Source organism: Petromyzon marinus, chromosome 12, assembly GCF_048934315.1.
Source record: "Petromyzon marinus isolate PM22_M1 ecotype Great Lakes invasive population chromosome 12, UKy_Petmar_22M1.pri1.0, whole genome shotgun sequence".
NCBI lineage: Eukaryota > Metazoa > Chordata > Hyperoartia > Petromyzontiformes > Petromyzontidae > Petromyzon > Petromyzon marinus.
Window position 1 is genome coordinate 1,704,023 of NC_133678.1, and position 25,589 is coordinate 1,729,611.

Genomic DNA, 25,589 nt, shown 5'->3' on the forward strand with positions numbered 1-25,589 from the left:
CCCCCCCCCAAAATGCGTTCCCAGGGCCCCTACCACTTTTTTTTTCCAAGACACCTCCCTTGAAGGGTTCCTGGGACCCTTCTCGGCCCGCTCCCCCCCCTCCCCCAGCAAATCCCATGTGAGAAATGATCAACCATGATCGATCCACTGCTGGATAAAGGCATCCCCAAACCGTCGCCTTCTCTCGGCGGTGAAATTATCCCAGGTCTCCGGTACATTTTGCGACATCACAGCGCCCCCTGCCCCTTGCGCCGCTGATGTACATGTACACACTGGTTTTTTGTGTCAATCCACTGCTGGACGAGGGCCCTCCACGTGCCATACAGATCTGGGGGGTTATTTGACCATACTTCAGTGACATTGGCCAGTGTGGGTTGGTAATGGCAAGGAGCATGGACAGGCGCGCGTGGAAATAAGAGTACAAAAATAGATTCATCCTGTGCGCTGCACTATGCTGCCAAGCCCTGTTTGTGCATGGTGGTCACTCATCCAAGCATTATCCCGTGCTTAACCCCGCTAAGATTCCGACATATAGCGGAATTGGGACACTCGGTGATATGGTCATAGGCTGCACCACTGATACTTGGGTGTAAATTCAGGTTTCAGCCACCCGCGCTAAAACTCGGTTGTGAAGTGTACAATGTTTTTATGGTCTCAGCCTGGACACCAATTACCACACACTAAACAGCATCACATTAAGTTTGATTACACTATGTAACACAATTTTTGTTCCTGGGTAGTAAATGTTATTTCGTAATTGCTTATGCCTAAAAAGTATAGAAAATGGATATTTTTCTTCTTGGTTCTTTCGGTAAAGTCACGTAGAATGGAAATAAAATAATAAAAATCAAACATAATAAAATAAAATTGTGTTTTATTTTTATTATTTTATTTCCATTCTATGTGACTTTACCGAAAGAACCAAGAAGATGAATCCCTGCAGTCACGAAAGCTTTAAATCGAAAAATGGATATTCCCCACAAACTTTGCTTTCGTGACCAGGGCAGTGATATTTTGAAATTTACCTATTTTCAATGAGAAAACGGGCGAATTTGTCTTTTCGTTCACATAAAGTCAGAAAAAAATATTAATAAAAATGTACATGTATTTATACTAAAGTAATACAAAAATGACTACAAAAGATTTAAAAGTGAGTAGTTTTTCGAGATTTACGATTATACTGTAAATCACTTTCACGAATCAGCCCCCAAATGTAGTCTCCCATCATGTTCTCGTTATACTGTCCTTGGTAGCGGCTTTCAAAGTCCAGTATATCCTGGTGGAAGCGCTCGCCTTGATCTTCCGAGTACGCTCCCATTTTCTCCGTCAATTTATCAAGATGAGCATCAAGGATATGGACTTTGAGGGACATCATACAGCCCATTGTGCCGTAGTTCTTCACCAGTCTCAACCAGCTCCACATAGTATTCGACCTTGTGATTGCCCAGGAAGCCACGAACCACTGCGACAAAGCTGTTCTAAGCCGCTTTCTTCTGACTAGTGACCTTTTTGGGGAATTCATTGCATTCCAGGATCTTTTTTATCTGTGGTCCGACGAAGACACCATCGTTAACCTTTGCCTCAGCTTAGGGAAGAAGTCTTGAAGGTACTTGAAGGCTGCCGACTCCTTATCTACAGCTCTGATAAATTGTTTCACAAGGCCCAATTTGATGTGCAGTGGTGCCATCAGCACTTTCCGGGGCTCCACCAGTGGCTCCCACTTGACATTGTCCCTCCCCACAGAGAACTCGGTTCGCTGTGGCCAGTCGCGCCTGTGACAGTGCGCCTTGGTGTCTAAATCTTTTGTCGTAATTTTTTCTTACTTTAGTTTAAATACATGTTAATTTTGATTCATGTTGTTTTTCTGACTTTATGTTAACGAAAATACACAAATTCGCCTGTTTTCTAATTGAAAATAGGTAAATTTCAAAATATCACTGTCCTGGTCACAAAAGCAAAGTTTGTGGGGAATAATAGTCATTTTCTGTACTTTTCGAGGCATAAGCAATTAGAAAATAACATTTACTACCCAGGAACAAAAAAAGTTGTTACACAGTGTTATCACTTAATTGAGGGACATTTCAGTTCTGAGCACAGTAAATAAAATGTATTCAAAATATGATTTGGCTGCTATGCAACATTTACCTCATTGGAAGGGTGCGTGGTAGTGCTGCCCCCTATTGTGAATTTGAAACAGGTCACTTGATAGGGTGTCAAGTTTAAAGCAATCTGCACCACCAAGTTATTGGATCGACGTACATGAAATGTACCACTGATGTTGGCTATGGCTGAAAATCAAACACGGCTTTCTAGCTTGAGTGTGCACCACCACTTGACCATCAAACCGCGTTCTCAATTGTAGCAAGGTGGTCTCGGCTTTGTCACCAGTGACTTACAGACCTACATTCACAGAGATCTATGGTATTAGAGCCATAGACATCCAGTCATACACTCACGGAATATCAAACTTACATTGCCACCTTACAAAGACATCCATAGATATACAGACTGAGCTTTAATTAATCCAAGTACTCAAGTGTAGAAAGTTGATGGACTCTGCTTGGTCACCAGTGATTCGCAGGCCAAGACTCAAATAAAAACCTAAAGTAATACATAAACAGACAACCATAGACACACCGACAGACGTACATACAGACCACACTCGTGTAGACGTAAGAGGTCCAAAACTTGTATAGAGACCCATAGATATACAGACTGAGCTGTGAGTAATACAGGTACGGTCTCAGCCCAGTCAACAATGATTACACAAAAATGTAGTTTGTAATTTAATTTGGCTAAATTCCAGCTTGGAAAATGTAAACTTTGATTTCGGATATGGCTCACACTTTTTAGAGGGCATAAAAATAAAACCTTTGGATAAAGAATACCTTTACTGAAGTGATTTTAGAAGCAGTTATGTTCTGGGACCATTCTCCAACACGTGGTGATGCACTGGTCGCTGAGAGTTTCAAATGGAATTTTGTGCCATGACATAACGCCAAAAGCACAATTGCATTATCACTGGCAGAGAAAAAAACACTATCAAAGAACATGAAGCGTCTACTGATGCATATTTATTTAGAATTACGGGATGACATTTGCAACAGGTTGTCATAGAGCTGTGGGGCTACATTGTGAGCAGCAGGGGCCATTATCACACTGTGCTATTGAGTGAAGTGATGGCACAGCGGTTAGTACCATGTGCAATTAACCTCTCGGGGATGAGTTTGATGTCCGGCCAAGGCTAACATCAGTAGCAAGTGATTTATAAACTGGATCTGGGCAACCCACGCTGATTAGCGTGGTGAAATATGGTCGAGTAATTGGGGTAGGATGGCCTGGATACACCAAAAACGTACAAATTCATCATTCACACTGAAAGGGTTGGCAAGCTGAGGTACGAGGGTCGAGGTTAAAGTCTTCGGTCTGCCTCTCTCTCAGAGGGTTTGTTAAGACCGTCACGGAGACACATGTGCATCGGGGTCAAACTCAGGTTCTTAGTGTCTCTGACACATCCATTGTGAACCTCCTGAGTGAGAGAGACAGGGGGAGAGTAGTTAGTGCACTACGCTATGAGTTCAGCAACCTCAGCTTGATGCTTGGCCAAGGCTAAAATCAGTGGCAATTGATATCTTAACTGGTCCTGGAGAAACCCAATCACCGACTTGCGCTTACCAGCGTCGTGAGATATGGTCAATCATCCCCACATGACCGACATGGCGTGATGAGGTCTTGATCCAGCAGTGAATTGATAAAGGGCTATACATATTTTCAACAAAATCTTTGTATAATTTAAATATATGTAAATTAGGCTATAAAATAAACATCATTTACATAGGTAGAATTGTGGTGAAGATGTAGAATGTTTCTTAAAGTTAGTGGACAGAGTCACGAGCAGATACATGTGCAAACAACACTTTCTTTTATTTACATTTTCTCACAAGCTCGGACTAATTCGCAAACCAGACAATCAGGCACATTCCAGGTGATTTGGTCATAGATTAGTTACAGTACATGTGCGGTGTCGTTTTTAAGGTAATCATGCTTACAAAACAATGTTTATTAAATGGAATAAGTCAAAGAATTTTGCTGCATTCGCCTCTGCTGTTTACCATGTAGCCCCACAGCAGCCTATAACAGCTGTTATGCATGGTGGTCACCCATCCAAGAAACAGATCAATATCATTTTTTATATGCAATTGAAAAGAAAACAGTGAGCCGCCCCTTCCACAAAACACACTGAACTCTTTGAACAAACGAAGTATGGCACATTCACCAGGCACAAAGATGGTACACGGTCCTGGATAGGTCAGGCAAAACTACCCAGCCCACATGTGTATCTATTAACTGTGGAGAAATTGCAACTGCAACAGGGCCCACAGACTGGAGGAGCCCAGGGGTCAGGCTATAAAGGGCAGTGGGGAGGGGGGCAGGAGACATAAATGAGGACCATGTTCTATTCTTTATAACAGAGCTTGTGCCATTCACGCTACATTACTGACCCACAGGTGCAGTTGCTTTCCTACATGAAGACAAAACTCAAGGAGGGCAGGACTCAGACCCAGGTCCCATATATCTGTGTGGTGAGCAATCCATTGAGCTGCTCGCTGAAGTGTTTGGTGAGCTGTATGGTGAGCTGTGGTGAGTTGCATGGTAAGCTGCAGTGAGCTGTGAATTGCACGGTGAGCTGCATGGTGAGCAGTACTACCTCACTCTCTACATACAGTTAGGGGTACTGCACATTTGGGCGTGGTCTTGGGTGTGTGATGTGGCCGCAATAACAGTGGAGAGAACTCAGATGCCGTACGATTCACACGTCACAAGCCACCACCACTCAGTACTGTGCACATTCCAACAATAGCCACAAAAGCCGCACACCGTATCTTCAGAATTTTCCAAGAAGATTACGCATTGGGATGTTTGCCCATTTTTAAGGAGCACCTTGTGTGGGAAAGAACCCAAGTACCTAGAGCAGGGGGTGGGGAACGTCCGGCCCCCGGGCCGTATAAGGCCCGCAAAATCATTTAGTGTGACCCTTCCAAGGCAACCACAGGCGGCATTCGAAATTCAATAAATCTAGGAGCAAACCTGGAAAAGCAGTTGCGAATAGCAACATCGTCAATACCAGCTAATATCACACGCCTCACCAAAGAGAAGCAGTTCCAGCCATCGCATTAGGGGTGAGTTAATTAAATGTTTAACCAAATATAACAGGCTAGTTTTTAAGTTGATAATTTTGTATGGCCTGTGAATGATGTTATAAATATCCAAATGGCCCTTGACAGAAAAAAAGTTCCCCACCCCTGACCTAGAGAAAACCCACCATACGTACAAGGGGAAACCCACTATGCAAAATAGTATAGCCTGCAGTAGCTTCACAGTAGGTGTAGGTAATATTTCTATGAGGCTTGCGAGTAATTATCAAACGTTTCAGGTGTTAAAACATTAGTACCGGTAAAAATGATGCCCAGGTGCTGAAAGCAGGTGTATATCAATTCCAGCTCATCCTGCAGGGCCTGCTGCAGGCTCTGCTGCTCCTCAGTCGCCTGCTGCAGCTCCCTCCTCAGTGCCTGGATGCTCTGCTGCATCGAGCGGACGTCCTCCCTGACACAGCCCGCGCGGCGACAAAGACAAAGAACTCCGGTGTAATTTTACACAGTGTTCTCCGTGTTACCTGCTACGATATATGGACATCAACGAATTAAATTGAAGAAAATCCAATAATTTCCAAAGAAGCATGGAGAGGTGCATCCTTGGACTAACAGAGAGACAGAAGAGGAACACATGGATGAGATCACATGCACAGGTTTAACACATTAGTTTGACTGTTCAGAAAAGTGGGCTTGGGCATTACAGGTCGCTGGAAGGGATGATGGCCAGTGGTCGAGACCAACAACGGAGTTGCAATCGAAGAAGGGAATACAGCTGAGAAGACATCCACCGTGGAGATGCAGCAATGGAATCAGCTCGTGTTGGTTGTAGTTGTTAGGGTTGCCATAAAGATTTTCACGCGCTAAATATTATCGTGATATCAGTTTCCCATACCTTTATAATTGTATTTTATATTTTAATTGTATTGTGTTTGATGATGATGTCTTGTGTTTGTACTTTGATTTACTGCAAGTATGAAGGCTTCTAAAAGGTTATTCAACTGCACTTCACTCAATATAAGCCTGATGTAGGTCTTCTAATAGTGGCGACTTTGCAATCGGAGGAAAATGATGTAAAATAACTGTCACGCACAAATTACTCTGGCAAAGTTTTTACAAATAATTTAGTGGGCAATAGCTATGTATAACTTTCAGTATTATTGTGAATTAATACAATTTCACATATATTTATTAAATTAGAGCAATGATCATCACTTTTTTAAGATATTTAGCAAAACAGATGATACATTTATCGCAGACCATGTATAGTACAATATATCGCACTATCCTGGGAATTCTAGTTGCTACTGCGAGTGTCTCGCTTGTGCTGTCACCCGGCCAAGCTGGTCTCTTCGTCCACCTCGCTCACGCCATTGCCATCCTTGCGCTTGCCTGGCCCGCCGGTTCTCAAGAGCGCCATCACCCTTACGAACAGCTCGCCGATGTGGCCCGTGGTGTCGGGTGGTTCAACCCAATGGCTTGCGGCCTCCCCATCGCCGCATATACCATACACCGCCAGCGGCGCACAGTGCAGCTGCACGTGGCGGCGCAATTCGTCCCGCCGGCGCCGGATGTAGCGGTTGCCCTCAATTTGCAGCAGCACATTGGCACGCTGCACATACACGTTCACTGATGGGCTGTCCTCCACCCTGTACACACACACACACTCCCACCATGTAGGGAAGTCCAAGACGGTCTCAGACATCACGCGCCACTGACATCAACCATTGCCAAGCATCGACATTAGTCTTTGTAGTGCACTGTGCTTAGTGCTGTGCCACCACTCCCCATGCACATGCACAGAACGGTCTCCCCTATAGCTAAAACCATGCGGTCTTTGTGTCCCCAGTTTTGATGCTTACACACCACACCAGGTGCTTATTTATGTCTGAGTCGACCTAGGGGAGGCCCAGGACCGGATCAGACATCTGTCAATCAAACTCAGGTGGCTGGGTTGGAAACACAGTACAAAACCATTCCCCATTGACTGTTGCCCCAACAGTTTGTTAAAGGCTATATGGGGGATCTTTGTACACATTGACACACAAAGACAAAAATCCCCCATATAGCCTTTAACAGACGGTTAGGGTAAGTGTTAGTGAGCACCTATGAAGGCCTGTATGGCACACGAGGGGGTGGGTGGCCTGACACACACACACGAAGTGGCACACACACTCGCACACATATTAACGGATCTGCCTGTGTTTCCAGTGGCGACCGAGTGACGCTGATGGCTTCATTAACAATTCTCCCGCTCCAAATTTCCAACACCAGCCCTTCCTGACTGCCCCGCCCAACCCTGCCCCCACAATTGTCCGGACCTTCACTCCCGCCCAGTGTGAGAACAAGACCTGGTGAAGATGTCGCTCATGAGGGCGATGAAGATGTTGATGGAGAGGATGGCGGTGAGACTGAGGAAGGTACCCGCCAGCAGGTACGTCATCACGGAGTCGTGCGCGTGCATGCTCGTGTACTCCACATCATCGATTACGTTCAGGCGGAACAGCGTGTATAGCGCCTCATGCACCGACTTGAACGTGTCCACCTGAGAGCCTGTCCGGGCCAACAGGGAGCCACGCGTGTCAGCGTGGAGCTGGGCCCCACGGAGAGGAAAATACAGGAGGCACCGTCCGCATTCAGCCAAATCCTGCATCCCCAACGCTTCAATAGCAACAGCCCTTGTGTCAATCCACTCATTGCTGGGTGAGAGACTCCTAACATTGTGGGGGTTATTTGACCATACTTCACCACTATTACACCTTGATTAGTGTAATTTATTTGATTAAAAGTCATTGAAATGCTTAAATGAGTAATGAGGTGCTCATTTCCTGTTTACAACCCTGAGCCAGTGGTGGATGTTCCAAATTCCTTTGGTGGTGAGTATATCCATAAGACAACCACTGTTGACTTCCCCACAAAGTGGTAATCATTCTATCGACCCCATATGGACGATGGGCTTGTTCTATTACACATCAGAAGTGATGTTTGTTGTTGGCTGCTAGGCATTTTAGGCCTTTGCTCAGCAGCTGTGATATATAAAAAGACCGCTTGTCAGTGCAGGCTGTGAAGGCACGGGGCATTGAAGTGCTCTGTGCTGTCCTCAATGTAGCACAGCCACACAGATGCCTATGACACCTCGTGTACATCGTGGGTGCTCATCCAAGCACTATCCAGGCTTAAACCTGCTTAGCTGCTGACATCTGATGGGATCAAGTACATTCCGGGTGATATAGTAGGCATATAGTAGGCATGTAATGATGCGGGCAATCCATCGAGTAAAATTAATTCTTACGTTCACGATACATGCGAATAATTCTTCCTGTGAGACTGGATTATTTACGAGTCATGAACACGATATGCTAATGTCAATCTCATGGAGTAAACACAATTGTATAATAGAGAAAGAACAAATGAAAATTTGTACAAATGAGAGGGTAAATATGATACCATTTTTTTTATGAAACCAGGGCAACGTATCGAATCCCTTGGGGAGTGAAATCATGACAGCCCTAGAATGTTTTTACACTTTAAACGCCGAATGTTTTTTTGCTACATTCATAAGAAAATAATGTCTCTCAGCTGTTTGCTGAATGAAGGAAGTGATTGATTTGATTGGTTGAGAGAGAGAAAGGAACACCAGCATGTGGGAGTGCTACCTCACAAAGCATCTGTGATGGTGTCTCAGCCTTCCGAAAGCAAGCGGGACCCTGTCAGTTGCCATCCATGTTACAAGAACAAACTTTGACGTCCAATCTGGAAAAAGATTTCCTGTCACAGTATCTCCTATCAAATACTAGAGGGTAGCCTATTCTATGATCGGGGTGACGTGACACACACGTCGCACTCAGATGACCATTGTGACATTCATAATAATTTTAGTAATTTGGTATTCGTCCCATTCTTTTAGCGCAATGCTATCATGGAGGCACTATGTTTCAGATACATGGTCTGCAGAAGTTTCACAGTCGGTGGAAATATTGCCACGTTGAATCCTAATTGAATAATGCGCGGATAAATTTGGACCATGACGCTGGCACACAATAGACTACTCATTTTGAATGACGTCAGGGGGTCTTTTACATCCACTGTGAATCAGATGGCTCGTATGTCATGGTTTAATACACCCGCAGTAATAACCAGGGTGGCCTGTCCGATTCGAACCGTGAACCTCTACAACAAGGGACGGACATGCTACCGCTAGGCCATGTCACCGCCCCACTTACTTGACACTTGCCACTCACCAGTCATTATGTCGCCCGACCCTCATCACTCACCAGTTTATATGATCTAGTGGAGGAAGCCCATTGAGATTCAATGGCTCCCCCTGTCACTGCACTCCCCAGAATGACACACACCTATCCATTGTATAATTTTGAAACAGTTGCAGGTCACGCACGAAGCTATTGTAAATGGTAGAACAGATAAGCAGCCCCTGGGCTTTGACCAAAGGTCAATTATTTTCACAAATTCAGACTTTTTCACATAAACTACATATTATAAGCTTTCAGTGTTATTCGCTGAAATATATTCAGCCGTCAAGGAAAAGTTCGCCATCAAAACATGTATGTGTACAGATGAGCTGCCTATTATATAGATGGCGCCAGAAACCAACCACACCACTGCCACCTTCACATGAATGCAGGGGAAAAGCTACACAAGCATAGTGTGGTGCTACATGGCATGGAGTGGCAGAGCATGGTGTGGTGTTATAACATGGCATGCTGTGGCACGGTATGGCGTGGCATGGTAGAGTGTGCTGTGGAGCGTTGTGAAGTGATAGGCCATGGTGTGGTGCGGTGTGACATGGTATGGCGTGCTTTGCCATGGCTGGGCGTGAGTACGGTGTGACGTGGTGTAATGTAGCGTGCCGTGGTTCGAGGTGGGTTAGCGTGGTGTGCCGCGGCTCTCAGAATGCACGGAAGCTGGAGGGTGTTGGGAGCGCCGTGTTGGGTGGGACGCCTCACCACCAAACACGAGCCAGAAGGAGAAGAAGAAGGAGACGTAGAACTCTCCCAGGAGGAAGAGGAACCGCACCACCTGGCCTGAGATCTCACCCAGGCTCACAATCAATGTGCCCAGCACCCTGGCCATGTCAACACGGGCAGCAAGACAGTGATTAGTTTGTTGTCCTTCCGCCGCACCTCCGATTAGCACGGTTGGCTATGTATGGCGCGATAGAAGTTCAACGTACATATATTCAGGCAGACGCTCGCCATATCAATGAAGATACAAGTAACAAGGAGGATAATATTTGCGTATTCAAAGATCCCTCAACGCTTTCCAACACGCGTTTCTCCGTGGAAGTATTTAAGAGCGATAAAGCTGTTAGCGATAAACACTGCAACTACCGGAAGGTGCGAAGGTGCTTCATGTTGCGCAGCCAGAGAGGAACGACAGTGATGGCCACGAGCTGCAGGTGCACGTAGGCCACCTTTTCACTGTGCCACACCACGTCCGCCAGGTGGGTGATGAACACGACCAACAGCATGGCGTATGTCAGCCAGTCAAGGACGTTCCTGCCGTGCGCACACACGCACAGTTTGACCCGCATCGTTTCTGAAACTCAGGTGTGGGGAATCTCGGCCCCATGGGGCGGATATGGTCCGCGACTTCATTTCATGACCCACAACCACATGACTACCATTTTGAAACGGCCTGTAAAATGAAATGTATCCGTCACAGCAAGCAACTTAGCTGGGCTAATTGAGTATTTGAACTCAGGTTACATATGCACACACACATACGACAACCACTGTTCACATCAGAGTGGCGTTAACATCACCATGACGCTTGTGTCAGTATAGGTGCTGCTAGGCCAGGTGAAGTGTTGAAGGTTCGCTAACAGGTCACGGAACAAGCTCAGGTCTTGTGAGTTAACTTTTTCACATGCTTATCAACATGAACGTGCAAAAGCACACACATTTGTACAAAAACATTGCACATATATATCACACCAGACTCCATAAGGCTGGCTACAGGCCAGGCGTGCAGGGTCGGTAGGGAACACCAACGCCAAGCATTGTTTTCAAAGGGCCAACACCAAAGACATACACACCACACACAGACACATGACATGTGCAGACACAGGTGGTGATCTTCTTCACCTTGGCTTACTGGGAGAGTTTGGCTGGGGCTGACCTTACCACAAGTCCAGCAAGTAGAAGTGCCTTTTCTTTTCGACCTCCTCCAGCTCCGCCCGCAAGTGCAAGGCTTCCTGGGGGAGAACGTCCCACACAGCAGCGCCAGGGACCGGGGTCACCAAGTGCCACCAGTCGCAGCTGCTCCGCCTCCAGCGCAGACCGTTCACTCGCATAGGTTGTCCGCATTACATTACACTCGTTCCCAACACGCTGTGCTGTCTTCGTGGTAAAATTCTTCTTGGCTTCCCGTGATGTAAAAAAGGATGGTGACATGGTACATTTGGGCATGCGCTACCACAAATAAAGGCGATCAACAAATTGTATCGCAAATCCAGTGACACAGGCTCGATTAAAAATGCAAAGAAAAACAAGTTATGGTATCTATAAACGGACCACCCTGTATAATGATGGCTTGTATTGGTCCAATGCTGCTGAAATTGTGCATTCTCTGAAGAGCGTGCAGCTGACAGATATGTGAAGGCGATGTATTGCCCGCTTATTTTATGTGAGAACGGATCTCTCACCTCAGGCCAGCGAGGGTGGCAGTAAATGGAGTCCCACGCCAACTGCTGGCGCTGCTTGGTACGCCAGCGCTTCAGCGCCGCCTTGGACTGAGCGATTTCGCACAGCTCATCCACGATGAAGTAGAAGAGCTGCGCAAGGCACACGATGGCCAGCACCACTCGCCATGCGTCCTAGCGCACGCGCAAACGTCACGGTGCCGCGTGTCAGCTCTCGCGCAGCTAACTCATCTGCACGGCTCACTGTGGGTGAAGAGGCCTCTGAGCTGGCAGTTCCAGGACTGAATTAGCAGCCAGATTAGGGTAAAGAATACAGTAGTGTAAGAAGGTTTATATAAAATAATAAAGCAGATGTAGTTGGTATATTGTAATAGATGCCTCGTTGATATTTTATTCGTCATCATCATCCATGATCTATCCACAGCAAAATGAGAGCCTCCTCAAGCTGACACCATTCCTCCGAGCCACGCGATGCAACAATCCAACTAGCTCCTACACATGACCTGCTCTCATCGCTCTATCTCTGCGGTGAACAGAGTGCAAAGCACGTTGGCGTCATATTCAACAAAAACGTCCATGCCTGGCAATCCCAGTGTCTACAGTGAAGTGACTAATATAGTATTAAATTATGCATGTAGAATTAGTTTTGTGGTTTTCGATGTTTCAGTAGTACGTTTATAACTCTCCTTTATAAGTCGTTTTAAATGTAACCATAAAAAAAACATATCAACTACAAGAAGAAAATTGGCTAACTTTGGTCTTCATGGAAATAACAGGGTTTTGTTAAGAAAGTGGACATGTCGGAGCACACCACCACTGAAAAAGCCCAGTATTTCAATTATACACGATATCTGGCAGTGTAAAATCCCCTCAACCATGGCATGTATGTCACCTCTCCTTGCTTAAGGGGATGGGCGCCAGCAGCTCTTACCCCTGGGAATGTGTAAATGTGCCGCACCTCCCAGGGCACCGACACCATCAGCGCGACCCAGGACACAATGAAAAAGAGGTTCATGCCAAGCAGAAGCCAAGAGTTCCTCCTGGAAAACAAAGAGGGCCCTTCACAGCGACGCCTCCAGATTGCGGCCATCACATATATTCACAAGCAATGGCAACCAGTCTTCGATGGCCACATATATGGGGAGACCATTGGGTGCACGGGCTCCTACTAGTGAGCAACGGAGCTCCACCCCCTGCACACCTCCCCGCCCCCAGAGGCAGCATCTTGGGATAGCAAAGTGAGAAATTTAACACGTAGGCTTTCGCGACCAATATTATTCATAATAAAGGCTTTTGGGTTAGATCGCGTTATTTATAAATGTGTCGTAACCCTCCACCACCTGACACGGCCAAAGAGTAAAAAAAACAGGCTTAGTGTGGCTTGGAAGCGTATTATTAAATAATACATATTACAATTCCTTATAGGGGAGACACATACTAATTAACGGATTACTAACGTAGCATATAATCACAATAACACACATTACAACTAATTACTAATTTACAACTCATTACAAATCATAACCATTGACTGATTACCAATCGATTATATAATTACAATACCCCCCTCCGCCTCAAATCACTGCACCTGAATGAGTTAAATGATGACGTCACCCTGCTGCTCTATTTAAGACCGGGAGCAAGTGAGGGCTTTACCATTCTGGCGAATTGCCCGATGATGCTGGATGTAATTACCAGCGACACATGGTACTCAAATTTTAAATGATGTTGATTCGCTCTTCAACACACCGGTGGGCTAAAGTAGTCAACTATTTGTCCTTTATAAACGTGACACATTTTTTACTATTTGTCCGTGTCGGGTGGTGGAGGGTTACGACACATTTATAAATAACGCGATCTAACCCAAAAACCTTTATTATGAGAAATTTAAGTCCAAGTTATGGAGTTTATTATGAGCATTGCTGTTGATGCCAGTTCCCACAGCAGTTGCATTGTCAACATCATTTCTGAGGTATCCGCTTGCTGACTATGTTGTAACATCACCGCAGGAGTGCCTTATATCTTCCTTTGTTTCATTGGTGACTGTCAAATGGAAATACTGCAAGGAATGCATACGCATGGATTCTGTGACACTTGCAACATGCGTTTGTCCTCGGAAGTATCCAATTAGCGATAATAACATTATGTATCCAGCTGCATAATGAGATGAGGTCACACTTAATGACATCATTGGGAGTGGACGGCGAGAGGAGGTACGCACTTTGTCCGGAAAGGCGAATCCATTATGTTCCGTTTTTTTTCATAGTTTTGGGTAACCCTCTGAATAATTCGGCCAGTTTTCTATATTTCATAAATCCTGAACAGCCACACAACTTTATACTGCAATATAATTTTCTCGGATCATCTTTCCAAAAGTTACCGTGGCTCACCCATTACAGACATTGAGGCTTTCTACCTTAGTTGTAAAGCATATATCCCACGATGCTCTTTTCGAGTAGAGAGTCTATTCAAGTCGTGTCTCTGTTATGGGTATCTCTATAGTCAACTGGAGTGTTTTTCACTCACCGCCCATAGGCGCTCCACTTGATGTCTATGAGCCTGCGCACCACAGGGTGTAAGATGTGCTCGTGCAAGCGGTACACCACCATTAACTCCAGCTGCACAAACACGCGGCCACAACACACAGGATGAGGAAACTATGACACAACACGACCAATGACCAAATAATCCGGTTTAGGCCCAATGGCCTCATATCTTGTAAAACTAAGCAGAGTTGAGCCTGGATAGCATTTGCATAGGCAACCAGCACAGAAAGCCAGATGGCTTTGCGGGGCTATGTGGTGGGCAGTAGAGGGCAAAGCATCAAAATATATTGCTGTACCGTGCTTCAATGCTTCCAGATCTATGCTGCCCGACTTCACCAACCTGCACTGACCCAACGACCTGTACGTATCCCAGGTTCTCTGACAGAAGTTTGAAACAATAACTTATTGCAGTGACAGAAGTGAACAAGGTGTGTGTATTAATGTCTGGCTTGCCAAAGGTATGTGATAGTCCTATTAAGCTCTAAGTTAGGAAAATTTTCCCACCTAAGCATTGAACACAGCCTCATACAGACAGGATTGGCAGCATCACTCACCGGGCTGTGCACTGAGCCACCATCGATGTCTGAAATGAGAACACAAAGAGTGCGATCTGGCAGGAGGAAACAGGAAATGAGGTGGCCAGGTGGTGCAGGATTCACTGAGCTGATATCAGATAATATACGTTCCCCTGGAATATTTATTCCTCCAGAAACGAATACTGTACGGTACAATCCCGACATAATTTGGTTAATTACACTGCTGATTCGGATATACCATGAGTAAAGTCAGGTCCCCGAAAAAAGATGTTAATTTTTTAGCCGGACGGCAATAATCGAGGCTGTACATGAGGCAACGTGGTGAATGGCACGCGTGCGTGCATATGTGTCTACATATGCACACACGCGTGCTTTGAAAACAGGGTGCCCTGAAGCACTCGAGTCCCCTCCACAGACAATGCAAATACTCACAAGGGGTTGGCCAGACACCCAAAGTAAGGCTTTCCTGAAAACGAAACTCTTACTCTTTGTTGAATGTTTGAAAAGACATAAGCAGCCTTATAATAATCACAGCCTTGTAAGTATATGCCTGCAGAGGGCAGCACAGGCAGGATTTCAATTGTAAGTTTGAGTAGTGTACCTATTGATAAATACACGCTTTGTGTATTTTTTGTGACTGCGTTGCACAAAGAAGACATTTGTGCAGCTTAGTGACATTACAGAGTGCATTTTCCATCATAAAGTGGGTAGGCTAAAACACAAATATTATTCGTGTCCCCCGTTCAAGAATATCAGTTCGCCTCATGAATATGTGTACACTGAATATTTTCAGGTCGTTGTAGCCTGGAGTAGGCAATTACAGCCATAGCAAGATATATGTCGGTTGTGGTGTGTCAGAATGCATGATGTTTATGCCATGTGAAAAGGAAGCGAGCGTGAGAATGAGCACGGTAGAGCCCTGTGCGCGTGCATCGCAGGATCATCTCACCTGCCGTCGGGCCGGGCTCGAGCCGTTGCAGGTAGAAGAGCTGGTTGCAGTTTGCTTTGTCGTCCACGTGGAGCTGGTCCAGCGCCTGCAGTGCCTGTCCGACAACCCACAGCGTTAACCCCCTCGCACCGCCGCGCAACCCCGCTGCCTCACTGGCGCCCAGTGCGAGGATCCTCACCAGCGAGGGCATCTTGCAGATGAGCAGGACGAGGCAGCTTTGCCCCGAGTCGTCTTCTGCACTGGCGTCTGCCTTCAGTTCAATCAGTAGCTGCACCGCTCGCCTGCTGCCTGAGGGAGTGGAAACAAACAAGGGCCTCTGAAGAAGATGGTGGTGGCCTGACACCGACGCTCGTCCAGCAATGGTGCAGAGCCACAAACACCTCAAAGTTATCAGATGAATGTTTACAATTGGGTGTTTCACATAGACATAACATAAGAAACGATAAGACAACACGCACTTCCACAATTAGCACCACCACGGCTAATGCAACCAAAACTAGCACCACCACAACCATCTGCGGACCATGGCTGATGGCCACGTGGAGCGGCGTGCGGTTCTGGTAGTCGCGCGCATGCACGTCAGCACCACGCTTGGCCAGACTCCGCAAGGAAGCGATCGCGTTGTGGCGTGCCGCGTAGTGCACCGCTGTCTGCAGCTCGCCCTCGTTCTGTGCCTCTACGAGCGCTGCACACAAACATGGCACAACCAACAATAATACAACGTTCACTACCAACAACTAGCACCACCCGTTGGCTAGCACCACCACAACGACCATCATAAACTACCACAACTTGCATCGTACAATTGTCATCACACCTAGCACAACACCTTTCATCACAACTAGCACCACCACAAATCTAATCACATTTAGTACTGCCACAAATAACACCCACATCTGGCATGCAGAAAAAATCCACAAAAATTAGGGGGGTAACACTCAACATATCATCTGCTGGGAAACCACTGTGGCCACTAACTTCTAACCAGGATTAACCAAGATCTGGGAAGATCGGACGCATTTAGGGGCAATATTATTATGTGGGATTGAAAACTTCCTCCGAAGGATGAGACGTTAAGAGGAGACCTTGACGGTCAGCAGCAGCTGTGAGATCTGGCATAAGGAATTAAGAAGCGCGGGTGGCATCAACGGCAACAGCCGTGATGACCTCTTTAACTTCACCTCAAGTGCCTGCTCAGCCACTCTGACGAGCTGGCTCTGAATGTGCGGTACATAGTTGGGTGTGGGGGGCATTACTCTTCTTTATAGGGGTACAGCCCCCCAGGGACTCCCATAGAATCGCCACTGGCGTGTGAGTTGCACAACGCTACCGGCCGCGTCCATGAGAAAGTTGACAATGTCCGCCTGATCCGCGGCGGCAGCCATGTGCAGTGGGCGGCACCCGTGGTGGTCACAACAATTCACGTGGGCTCCCCGCTCCACCAGGAAACGCACCACGTCCACGCTGCACATCCCAGCGGCCTGAACACAAGTGCGTGTGCAGCACACACCACCACTCAGTGTAGCACACCACTCACAGTGCAGCACACCACTCATGCAGCGTGACCACTCGTGTGTATGCAACACCCCACTCTCAGTGCGGGACACCACTAAGTGCAGTATACTGCTCATAGACCTGTGGTAATTTTATGACCCCAATCGTGTCACACGACCACGAATTTGTGTGACATACAAGGCGCGACAGAGAAAAGACTCGTCTTACGATGACAGTCTTGTGTGTTTCCAGGCTGCACTCCCCTTTCTGTCTGATATGAGTGTCATTTTCAGAAAGTTCACGCCGTGATGATGATGGTTGTGGCTGAGTGTGTGTGTGTGCTTTCACGTCGTGATATTGTTGTGATAATGGTGGGTGAGTGTGTGTGCACCCCCTCGTGTGCCGTGCCGGCCTACATAGGTGCTCGCTTACAGCACTTTCCCCAACAGTCTGGTCAGGCTATACGGGGGATCTTTGTGTTTGTGCTTTCACCTCGTGCAGGGCGGTCTGCCCGTGTCTGTCGCTGTAGTTGACATCAGCTCCCCTCCTCAGCAGTAGCTCCAGGTCTCCCAGCTCGTCCTGTATGAGGTTAGGAACAGCAGCAGTGGTGATCCCAATTCCCCACACTGACCTCTCGTAACCTTCTGACCCGCCTCTTAATGGACATATGTGGAAAAAAGAGCTTAATAGCTCATCGGATTCCTCAAGTATAAATATCATACCTATCAACTCCTTATCAGTGCCCACCTTATTATAGACCAATTCAACCCTTAATGGTCACCCCCGTGCCCATATAAATCTCAACGTCCATCCTACAAAGTCGCATCACAAGGGAGAAATACAAAACAAAATAATGTTTTCTCCCTATTCAAACGGCTGTAACGCCGTATGGACCGAAAACTCAATTTCCCTGTACAAGAATCCCGACTCCTCACTTGACCCCCTGTTCCACAGCGACTTCCACTGACACCAAAAATTCGCTCACGCTGACCTCCTCCACCTCCACACTGACCCTCGGCCTCTGCACTCTCCCCTCACTGCCCCTCACCGCCAATCGCTGTCCTCTTGACCCGGTCAGCTCGGCAAAGCGGCTGAGGAATCTCCGACCGAGGCGGTCGTGGTCGGGGTCATTGGCCGAGCCACGCTGCTCCTCGTCGGCTGCGAGAAGCAGCCTGGAGGCTGGGTGCGGGAACATGGCCGGCTCACTGCAGACACAACTCCCAAGGTCACCCCGAGTCAACGATGACCTTGAAATCTCTCACGCCAGATTTACATCATACCTGAACTCTCTCGCACCTGCACCTCCTCTGGCCTGAACTCCCTGACACGTTAACTCCCTCACACCTAAACTCCCTCACACCTGAACCCCCTGACACGTTAACTCCCTAACACCTAAACTCCCTCACACCTGAACTCTCTCGCACCTGAACCCCCTGACACGTTAACTCCCTCACACCTGAACTATCTCGCACCTGCACCCCCTCTCATCTGAACTCCATCGCACCCCCTCTCGCCTGAATCCCCTGACACGTTAACTCTCTCACACCTGAACTCTCTCGCACCTGAGCCCCCTGACACGTTAACTCCCTCACACCTGAAACTATCTTGCACCTGAACTCCCTGACACATTAACTCCCTCACACCTGAACTCTCTTGCACCTGCACCCCTTGACACGTTAACTCCCTCACACCTGAACTCTCTCGCACCTGAACCCCCTGACACGTTAACTCCCTCACACCTGAACTATCTCGCACCTGAACCCCCTGACACGTTAACTCCCTCACACCTGAACTCTCTCGCACCTGAACCCTCGCACAACCTGAACTCCCACGCACCTTATCTCACTCACGCATCAACACCTGAACTGATTTACCTCAATGATCATCCACCCGAACTCCGACTACCTTGAACTCATTCACACCTGATTTACCTCACACCACAACCCCCCTTACACATAAACCCCCCTTACATATGAACACCCCTTACACCACAACACCCCTTACACATGCACACCCCTTACACATGAACACCCCTTACACATGAACACCGCTTACGCATGAACACCCCCTTGCACCTGAACACACCCTTACACATGAACACCCCTTACACATGAACACCCCTTACACATGAACACCCCCCTTGCACCTGAACACCCCTTACACATGAACACCCCTTACACCACAACCCCCCTTACACATGAACACCGCTTACACATGAACACCCCTAGCACCTGAACACACCCTTACACATGAACACCCTTACACATGAACACCCCTTGCACATAAACACCCCCTTGCACCTGAACACCCCTTACACATGAACACCCCCTTGCTCCAGAACACCCCTTACACATGAACACCCCTTACACCTGAACACCCCCTTGCACCTGAACACCCCTTACACCTGAACACCCCTTACACATGAACACCCCCTTGCACCTGAACACCCCTTACACATGAACACCCCTTACACCTGAACCCCTTCACGCATGAACTCCCGAGTTCAACCTCGGCCCTGATCAAACTCCCAAGTCCAACCGAAACGTGCAGAACCTACAGCGATTACCCGCCTCGCGACATTTCAATTAAATAATTGTCACGAATTAAAAACGAATACTGTATACAGGTAGTCCCCGACTTACGATACAGGGTAGTCCCCGACTTACGACGGAGATGCGTTACGACGACCCCATCGTAAGTCGAAAATATCGTAAGTCGAAGATGGCCTAGCCTACCCAGGAGTCTTAAAGAATGGTGATAATTTAGCAAAACAGAGCAATTTACAGTACCGTACTGTATAAACTATATACTGTATGCATTTATTAATTACAATACTGTATTGCACAGTAAAATTTTAAGTAAAAAACAAGGTAAATTCTTAGCCTACCTATATGAACTGCAATTTCATAGAAAGTTTATTTCAGGAAACAATCCTATCTGCTATAAACACTTTTAACATGCATTGAACGTATCGTAACGTATCATATTCTACCGTGCTCACCAAGATTCTGTCCGTCGTCTGCATACTTGAACGACGTTAAGGTTGTTGATGGCTACATTAACTTAGTTGTCGGAAGAGGAGGATGGCGATGATAAAGTTACAGTATCGTACCTCGTGATACGCTGCTGCGTTTGCCTGCCGCGCGAAATAAAAAAAAATATTTTACAATTTTGTCATATCGCTATCGCCATCGTAAGATCGAAATATCGTAAGTCGGACCGTCGTAAGTCGGGGACTACCTGTAAACGTAATCTATTATTCCGTTGTCACCCTTGCGAATTTAGAGCACGAATCGTCAACAAGTGGCATTGCGCTCTACTACGATTCGATTCAATTAATCGTAAGCGCCTATAATCGATGTTTTTATTCGATTCGTTTCGTCACTCGGTGGAGAGGAAAAGTGGCGGGAAAAGTGGCGCCGAAATCGTGGATGGTGGTTGACACTTTAGGCCTCCCTCGCCAATTGATTGACCATACTTCACCCTTCACATACCCATAGCTGTCAACGGGTCACCCCTTATTCTTGTCCAGGGAAATTAATTTTTCAGGTCCATACGGCGTTACAGCCGTTTCAATACGTGCAAACTCAATTGTTGTCTATTTGTTTGTGTTTCTCCCTTGTGATAGGAATTTGATATTTATAAGGGTCACGGGGTGACCGATCATGTCTGAATTGGACTGTAATAAGGTTGACAGGTTTGGATATCACTCGAAGGCGACATTATAGCCGTGGCCGAGAATCAACCTTGGGTCACCATCGTTTGTAGCATATTAGAGAAGAGACCAATTGGTATAAACAGCTACATATCTGACCCTCCACGTACACGACACAATAGTATCTTCACCCGCACCTCCGAATTGCACGATTGGCTACGTGCGAAAGAAGTTCAACACACGTGCATGGGCCACACGGCCTCTTGGGAGGCCGCCGCTTGGTGCATTTGGTTGAACACAAAACAAACCTGGAGTGGTTTTCTACATCCAGTGTCTCATCAGCAGCAGTCAGGCTTCGCTTGAACCAATGCAGGCGAACTTCCAGGTATTTGTGGGCAAGCGCTGGTTTCGACATTCAGTCAAAATAAGTGCAGAACATGAACTCGTCACACCTGAGAGAACCCATGACTAAAAGCTTTCGTGACTGCAGGAATTCATATTATTTGGGTCTTTCGGTAAATGTCACGTAGATAGGTTCAAAGAAAATAACAAAAACTACGACGTTTCGATCGCAACACAAGCGGTCGTCATCAGGAAAAGGGGGTTAGCCACTAAAGGCAAACTGTTTATAAAGGTTTTACATGGGCATAGCCCAAGTGTCAGCAGCATGGACGGGGCAGCTGATGTTAATGTCAGTGATGGAGTTGAACCCAGGTTCTTAGCGGTGCCGGCTCAGCACACCGCTTATTTGGTTCGCGTCTTTAAGTGACGCGGGGTCAGAGTTAATCGACCCTGATGGCAGTGACGCACAAAACGACACAAGTTTACAAAACATCATAATTTATTCTCTTCACATGACATCATCACATCATTACAGGGCTTCATTTCTCACAAAATATTTTCCAAGCTGCTTGCAGACTAGAGGTGGTGACACGTGACTAGGAGTCACAGCCCTAGCGAGAGGTAAATTGGATTTAGTGTTTGTTACGGATATATATTTTTGCAACTCATAACAGTGTGGACGGAGTGACGCAGGGACAGGGTAGGGCCTCTCCAAGGGGTCCTCTGCTTCATAACGTCCCCTTCTCCACAAGGATTCCTGCTCCTCAGGCTCCCCAATGGAGCTGTGAGAAGGATGACATCTCATCTGCCCAGTCCTTAAAAGCAGCAGCTTTTAAAGCGGGTAGCCTCAAGTGTGCCAACAGCACTATGCCACCACCCGAAGGAGCCATTAACAGGAGTTGACTTTTACACCGGCCGAGTCAGTGCCGATGAACTTAAATATCCAAAGTGTCCGGAGGTCGTGGCCGGTCGGAGCCCTTGTCGCTTGGGTCAACGTAGCAGCATAACCCTTCCCTTAAAAACACACGCGCACACTTCTGTGGCTAAAGTTGGCACAAGTAATTATAAACTCTAAAGATGGGGCTTCTCTCAAACACCAGCAAACGCGTGCGAGATGCTGCCATCTCGAGCTGGGGTGCATTCCTTGGGGCGAGCGCTCAACAGCGCTCTCCTACCGAAGGACCTGTTAGCCCACAGGGCATCATAATAGGGGTTAACAGTCTGAGGATCTGCCTCGCTGAGCGTTGGTTGGGCGTTGGTTGGGCGTGTCGAATCGTTTCAAGGTCTGATTGGTCGTGAATGTCTACCATCTCGAAACATTCTGACACGACCACCCAACGAACCAAGCGAGTTGTGCAATTTTATCCACAATTAAAAAAAAAAAAGAGCTGCAAACACACCGTTCGGCAGAGCGCTCTGGCCCGCCGAACGCGCCCCTGGGATGACAGTGGGCTGAGTCGACGAACCCGATTAAAATTACGATCGACTACTTTTTGTTGTGGTCGATTAATTGGGCCTCTTTGAAAAACGGTAGCTGCCTCGACATGCCGCCTTCCCAAAGGTGGGAAGCCCCCCCGACAAGCCACGCCCAGCGTGACTCACTGACGATGTGGATAACGAGCATCAATTCCCGCACATCGCCTCCCGTCTCGCGGCACACGCGGAAACAGTGGTGAGACTTTTTTTTCATCAAATATTTTCCGATTAGTCGTGCAGTTTGCCCCATAACAGGCACAACAATCGACTACTTAAATAATCAGATGTTCCAGCTCTACTCTCATCCCTCACGAGCTTCCAGTCAAGAGAGCGCTGGCTGTTGGTCTGTGCAGTCCGCACCAGGCCGCACTCTCTTCTCCATCTTTACTCTGCCAAGTAGCAACCACATTCCATGCACCGCAGTGGTCCCGTGAGGTCTGGTGAGGGGGTCTCTCTGGGGGTCTCGTGCCCATGGGAACCATAAGTCCTGGTGGGGGGGGGTGTCTGTGCATCCCATAGTTCTAGAGACCTTGAGCCCCCATGAGGTCCACATATCTCAAGGTCGCATCCTGGAGACCCCTGTGCCAATAGGCAGGGGGGGGGTCTCATAGTCCTGGAAATCTTGAGTCCCTGCGCACTCCATGCCCGATACTCCTTGAGGGAGGGGGGATCTCGATCCCCTCGGAAATCCCAGGGCGCGATCAGATGAGAGGTTCAGAACCGATGCCGTGCAGGCCGGGCGCCCCCCGCGGGGGGCCGCTTGGAGTGTCGCTGAGTGAGCCCGGGGTGTCGAGATCAGAGGGGGCCATGTGGGACGCCAACCCTCCATTTTGACGGCCGTGGGGGGCGCGACCCACGAGGCCGGATCCCCCCATCGAGTCGCGGTCACTGTCCGAGTCCGACTGGCGGTGCCGGGGTCCCGGGGAAGAGATGCTCATCGCTTTGTGGCGTCCACCTGTGGTAGGGGAGAGGAGGGGTGTAGAGTCGTGGGGAGACAAGGGGGGGGGGGGGTGAGGAGGGGGGTGGGGGATAAAAGAGAGAGGGGAGATGAGGAGAGAGGGAGACGAGGAGGTGGGAGAAGAGAGACAGGGAGTTTGTTGTGTCTGTCCGCTGCGCTGAGCTGAATGATGCAGTATGTGGAGGGGTGTGTGTGTGTGGAGAAGACTCATGAGGAACGCTGCTGGGCAGTGGGCAGCAGCCACCCTCCAACCACAACAAAGGAATGGAGGAACGACGCTCGCAACAACGGGCAGAGCACCCGGTGCGCAATACGCAGCAAGTTAGAACGTGCTGAGGTCACTGCCAGTCAACTCAGCCAAACCATAACACCTGGGTCTGTCTCGTGACCTCCTGCCAGCGAGCCGACACTTCACGTGGCCTCAAGGTGCACAAGTGCCGTGGTGACATCACTGTCAGTTATTGACGAACGGCAACTGTTGCTGAGTACGCATGTGTGTGTAGTTGAGTGGTGAGCGTGCTGCGCTACGAACCCGGTGACCCGAGTTTAATTCCCGCTCACGACCAACACCAGTGGCGGAAATTTGAACCAGTCCAGGGCCTCCCCATTGGTCGACTCAGCCTCATATGAGTACCTAGTGCAATGTATGAAACATCAGCACTGGGGACACAAAGGCGACCGGGCGTGGTGTTGGCCACCCACCCCCTCGTGTTGCCGTGCCGGCCTTCATAGGTGCCCGCTAACATTGCTTGCCCCAACAGTATATTATGTTAAGGCTTTACGGGGGATCTTTGTCTTTGTGTGCGTGGGTATGTCTGTGTGTGCATGCGTGTGTGTGCGGGGAGCAGGGGGTGGGGGCCGCTGTACCCACCCGGCGTGCAGCGCTTGCCGCGGGACCGCAGCTCGAGGGAGTCTCGCTCCTCCGGGCTGCCGAGCACGCGGTACCGCGACCGCCGGACGCTGGCGCCCCTGCTCCTCCCACGCACACACACACTTACATACACACACACGCATATATATACACACACACACACACGCCCCCACAGATACACACACAGACACACACACATGAACACGCACACACATAGATATAGAGACATAGACATACATGAACACACGACAACACACATACTCTCTCCAACACCCTCCTTCGTCTCCCCAGTCGCGATATTTACACACTGCACCAGGTACCCATTTGATGCTGAGTGGACTGAGGGGATGCCCAGGACCGCTTCGGATAATCGTCACTAATGTTGGCCGTGTGCGCAAATCTAAGTCAGGTCAACGGGTTCGTAGAGCAGCGTGCTCCAAGCTACAGTACTACCGTGCACGTACACACACGTGTACACGTGAATACATACACAAGCACACAGATGCACACACGCAGAGAGTATACAAGAAGATGTACATCATCATTCACGCGCAGACACAAACACACACACACAGGTGTATGTGCGACGAGAATATCAGCGTGTCAGATTATGCACGGTGAGTGGGAGCGAGTTGTGTTTGGTGAGGGGGTGCCAGGAGCCGGTGAAGTATGGGTGGGGTGGTCTCCCACCTGCAGCGCCGGCAGCAGTAAACCAGCAGCCAGACGGCCGCGCCGAGTGCCAGCGTCACCCCGAGCAGCGCCAGCCCCACGTACAGCACGCTCCAGTCTGCCGCGCCACCAGAAGGAGTGGGGTGGGGGGAGGGGGGTGCGGAGGTGGGGGTCAGTCACAAGCGTGGGCAGTAGGGGGGGGGTGGTCCATGGAGAGGTGCTGGGGTGATCGCATCCCCATTGACCCCGGGATTTAAAAGGAGGGAGAGAGGGAGGAGGGAG

General features: G+C 48.2%; 2 protein-coding genes across 9 annotated transcripts in view; both read right to left on the bottom strand.

Annotated features, from left to right (window-relative positions):
* Window positions 1-3,905: 3,905 nt before the first annotated feature.
* Window positions 3,906-21,733, bottom strand: LOC142924317 (uncharacterized). 3 transcript variants are annotated; one of them, XM_076066499.1, is made up of 17 exons: window positions 20,338-21,733; window positions 18,385-18,541; window positions 17,829-17,915; window positions 17,173-17,323; window positions 16,366-16,527; window positions 16,021-16,130; window positions 15,843-15,936; window positions 14,912-14,940; window positions 14,338-14,429; window positions 12,743-12,851; window positions 11,815-11,985; window positions 11,294-11,364; window positions 10,499-10,666; window positions 10,115-10,233; window positions 7,502-7,703; window positions 6,485-6,799; window positions 3,906-5,604 (listed from the first exon to the last, which is right to left on the bottom strand). In XM_076066499.1, exons 2-17 carry the CDS (start codon window positions 18,529-18,531, stop codon window positions 5,400-5,402), a joined length of 2,232 nt encoding a protein of 743 aa, XP_075922614.1. In that variant the 5' UTR covers window positions 18,532-18,541; window positions 20,338-21,733; the 3' UTR covers window positions 3,906-5,399. The 3 variants fall into 3 exon arrangements, with proteins under 3 accessions (XP_075922614.1, XP_075922613.1, XP_075922615.1); XM_076066498.1 differs by having other exon boundaries at window positions 14,912-14,967; XM_076066500.1 differs by lacking the exon at window positions 16,366-16,527 and having other exon boundaries at window positions 14,912-14,967.
* Window positions 21,734-21,814: 81 nt separating this feature from the next.
* Window positions 21,815-25,589, bottom strand: part of LOC116941713 (dyslexia-associated protein KIAA0319-like protein) — a 43,355-nt gene continuing 39,580 nt past the window's right edge. For 5 of the 6 annotated variants that reach the window (XM_076066495.1, XM_076066497.1, XM_032953055.2 and 2 more), the window contains exons 19-21: window positions 25,329-25,425; window positions 24,639-24,760; window positions 21,815-23,764 (exon numbers count right to left, since the gene is read on the bottom strand). In XM_076066495.1, coding sequence (XP_075922610.1) covers window positions 23,511-23,764; window positions 24,639-24,760; window positions 25,329-25,425 — 473 coding nt within the window. In that variant the 3' untranslated portion in view covers window positions 21,815-23,510. The remainder of the gene's footprint in view (window positions 23,765-24,638; window positions 24,761-25,328; window positions 25,426-25,589) is intronic. The other variant, XM_032953056.2, reaches the window with a different exon arrangement.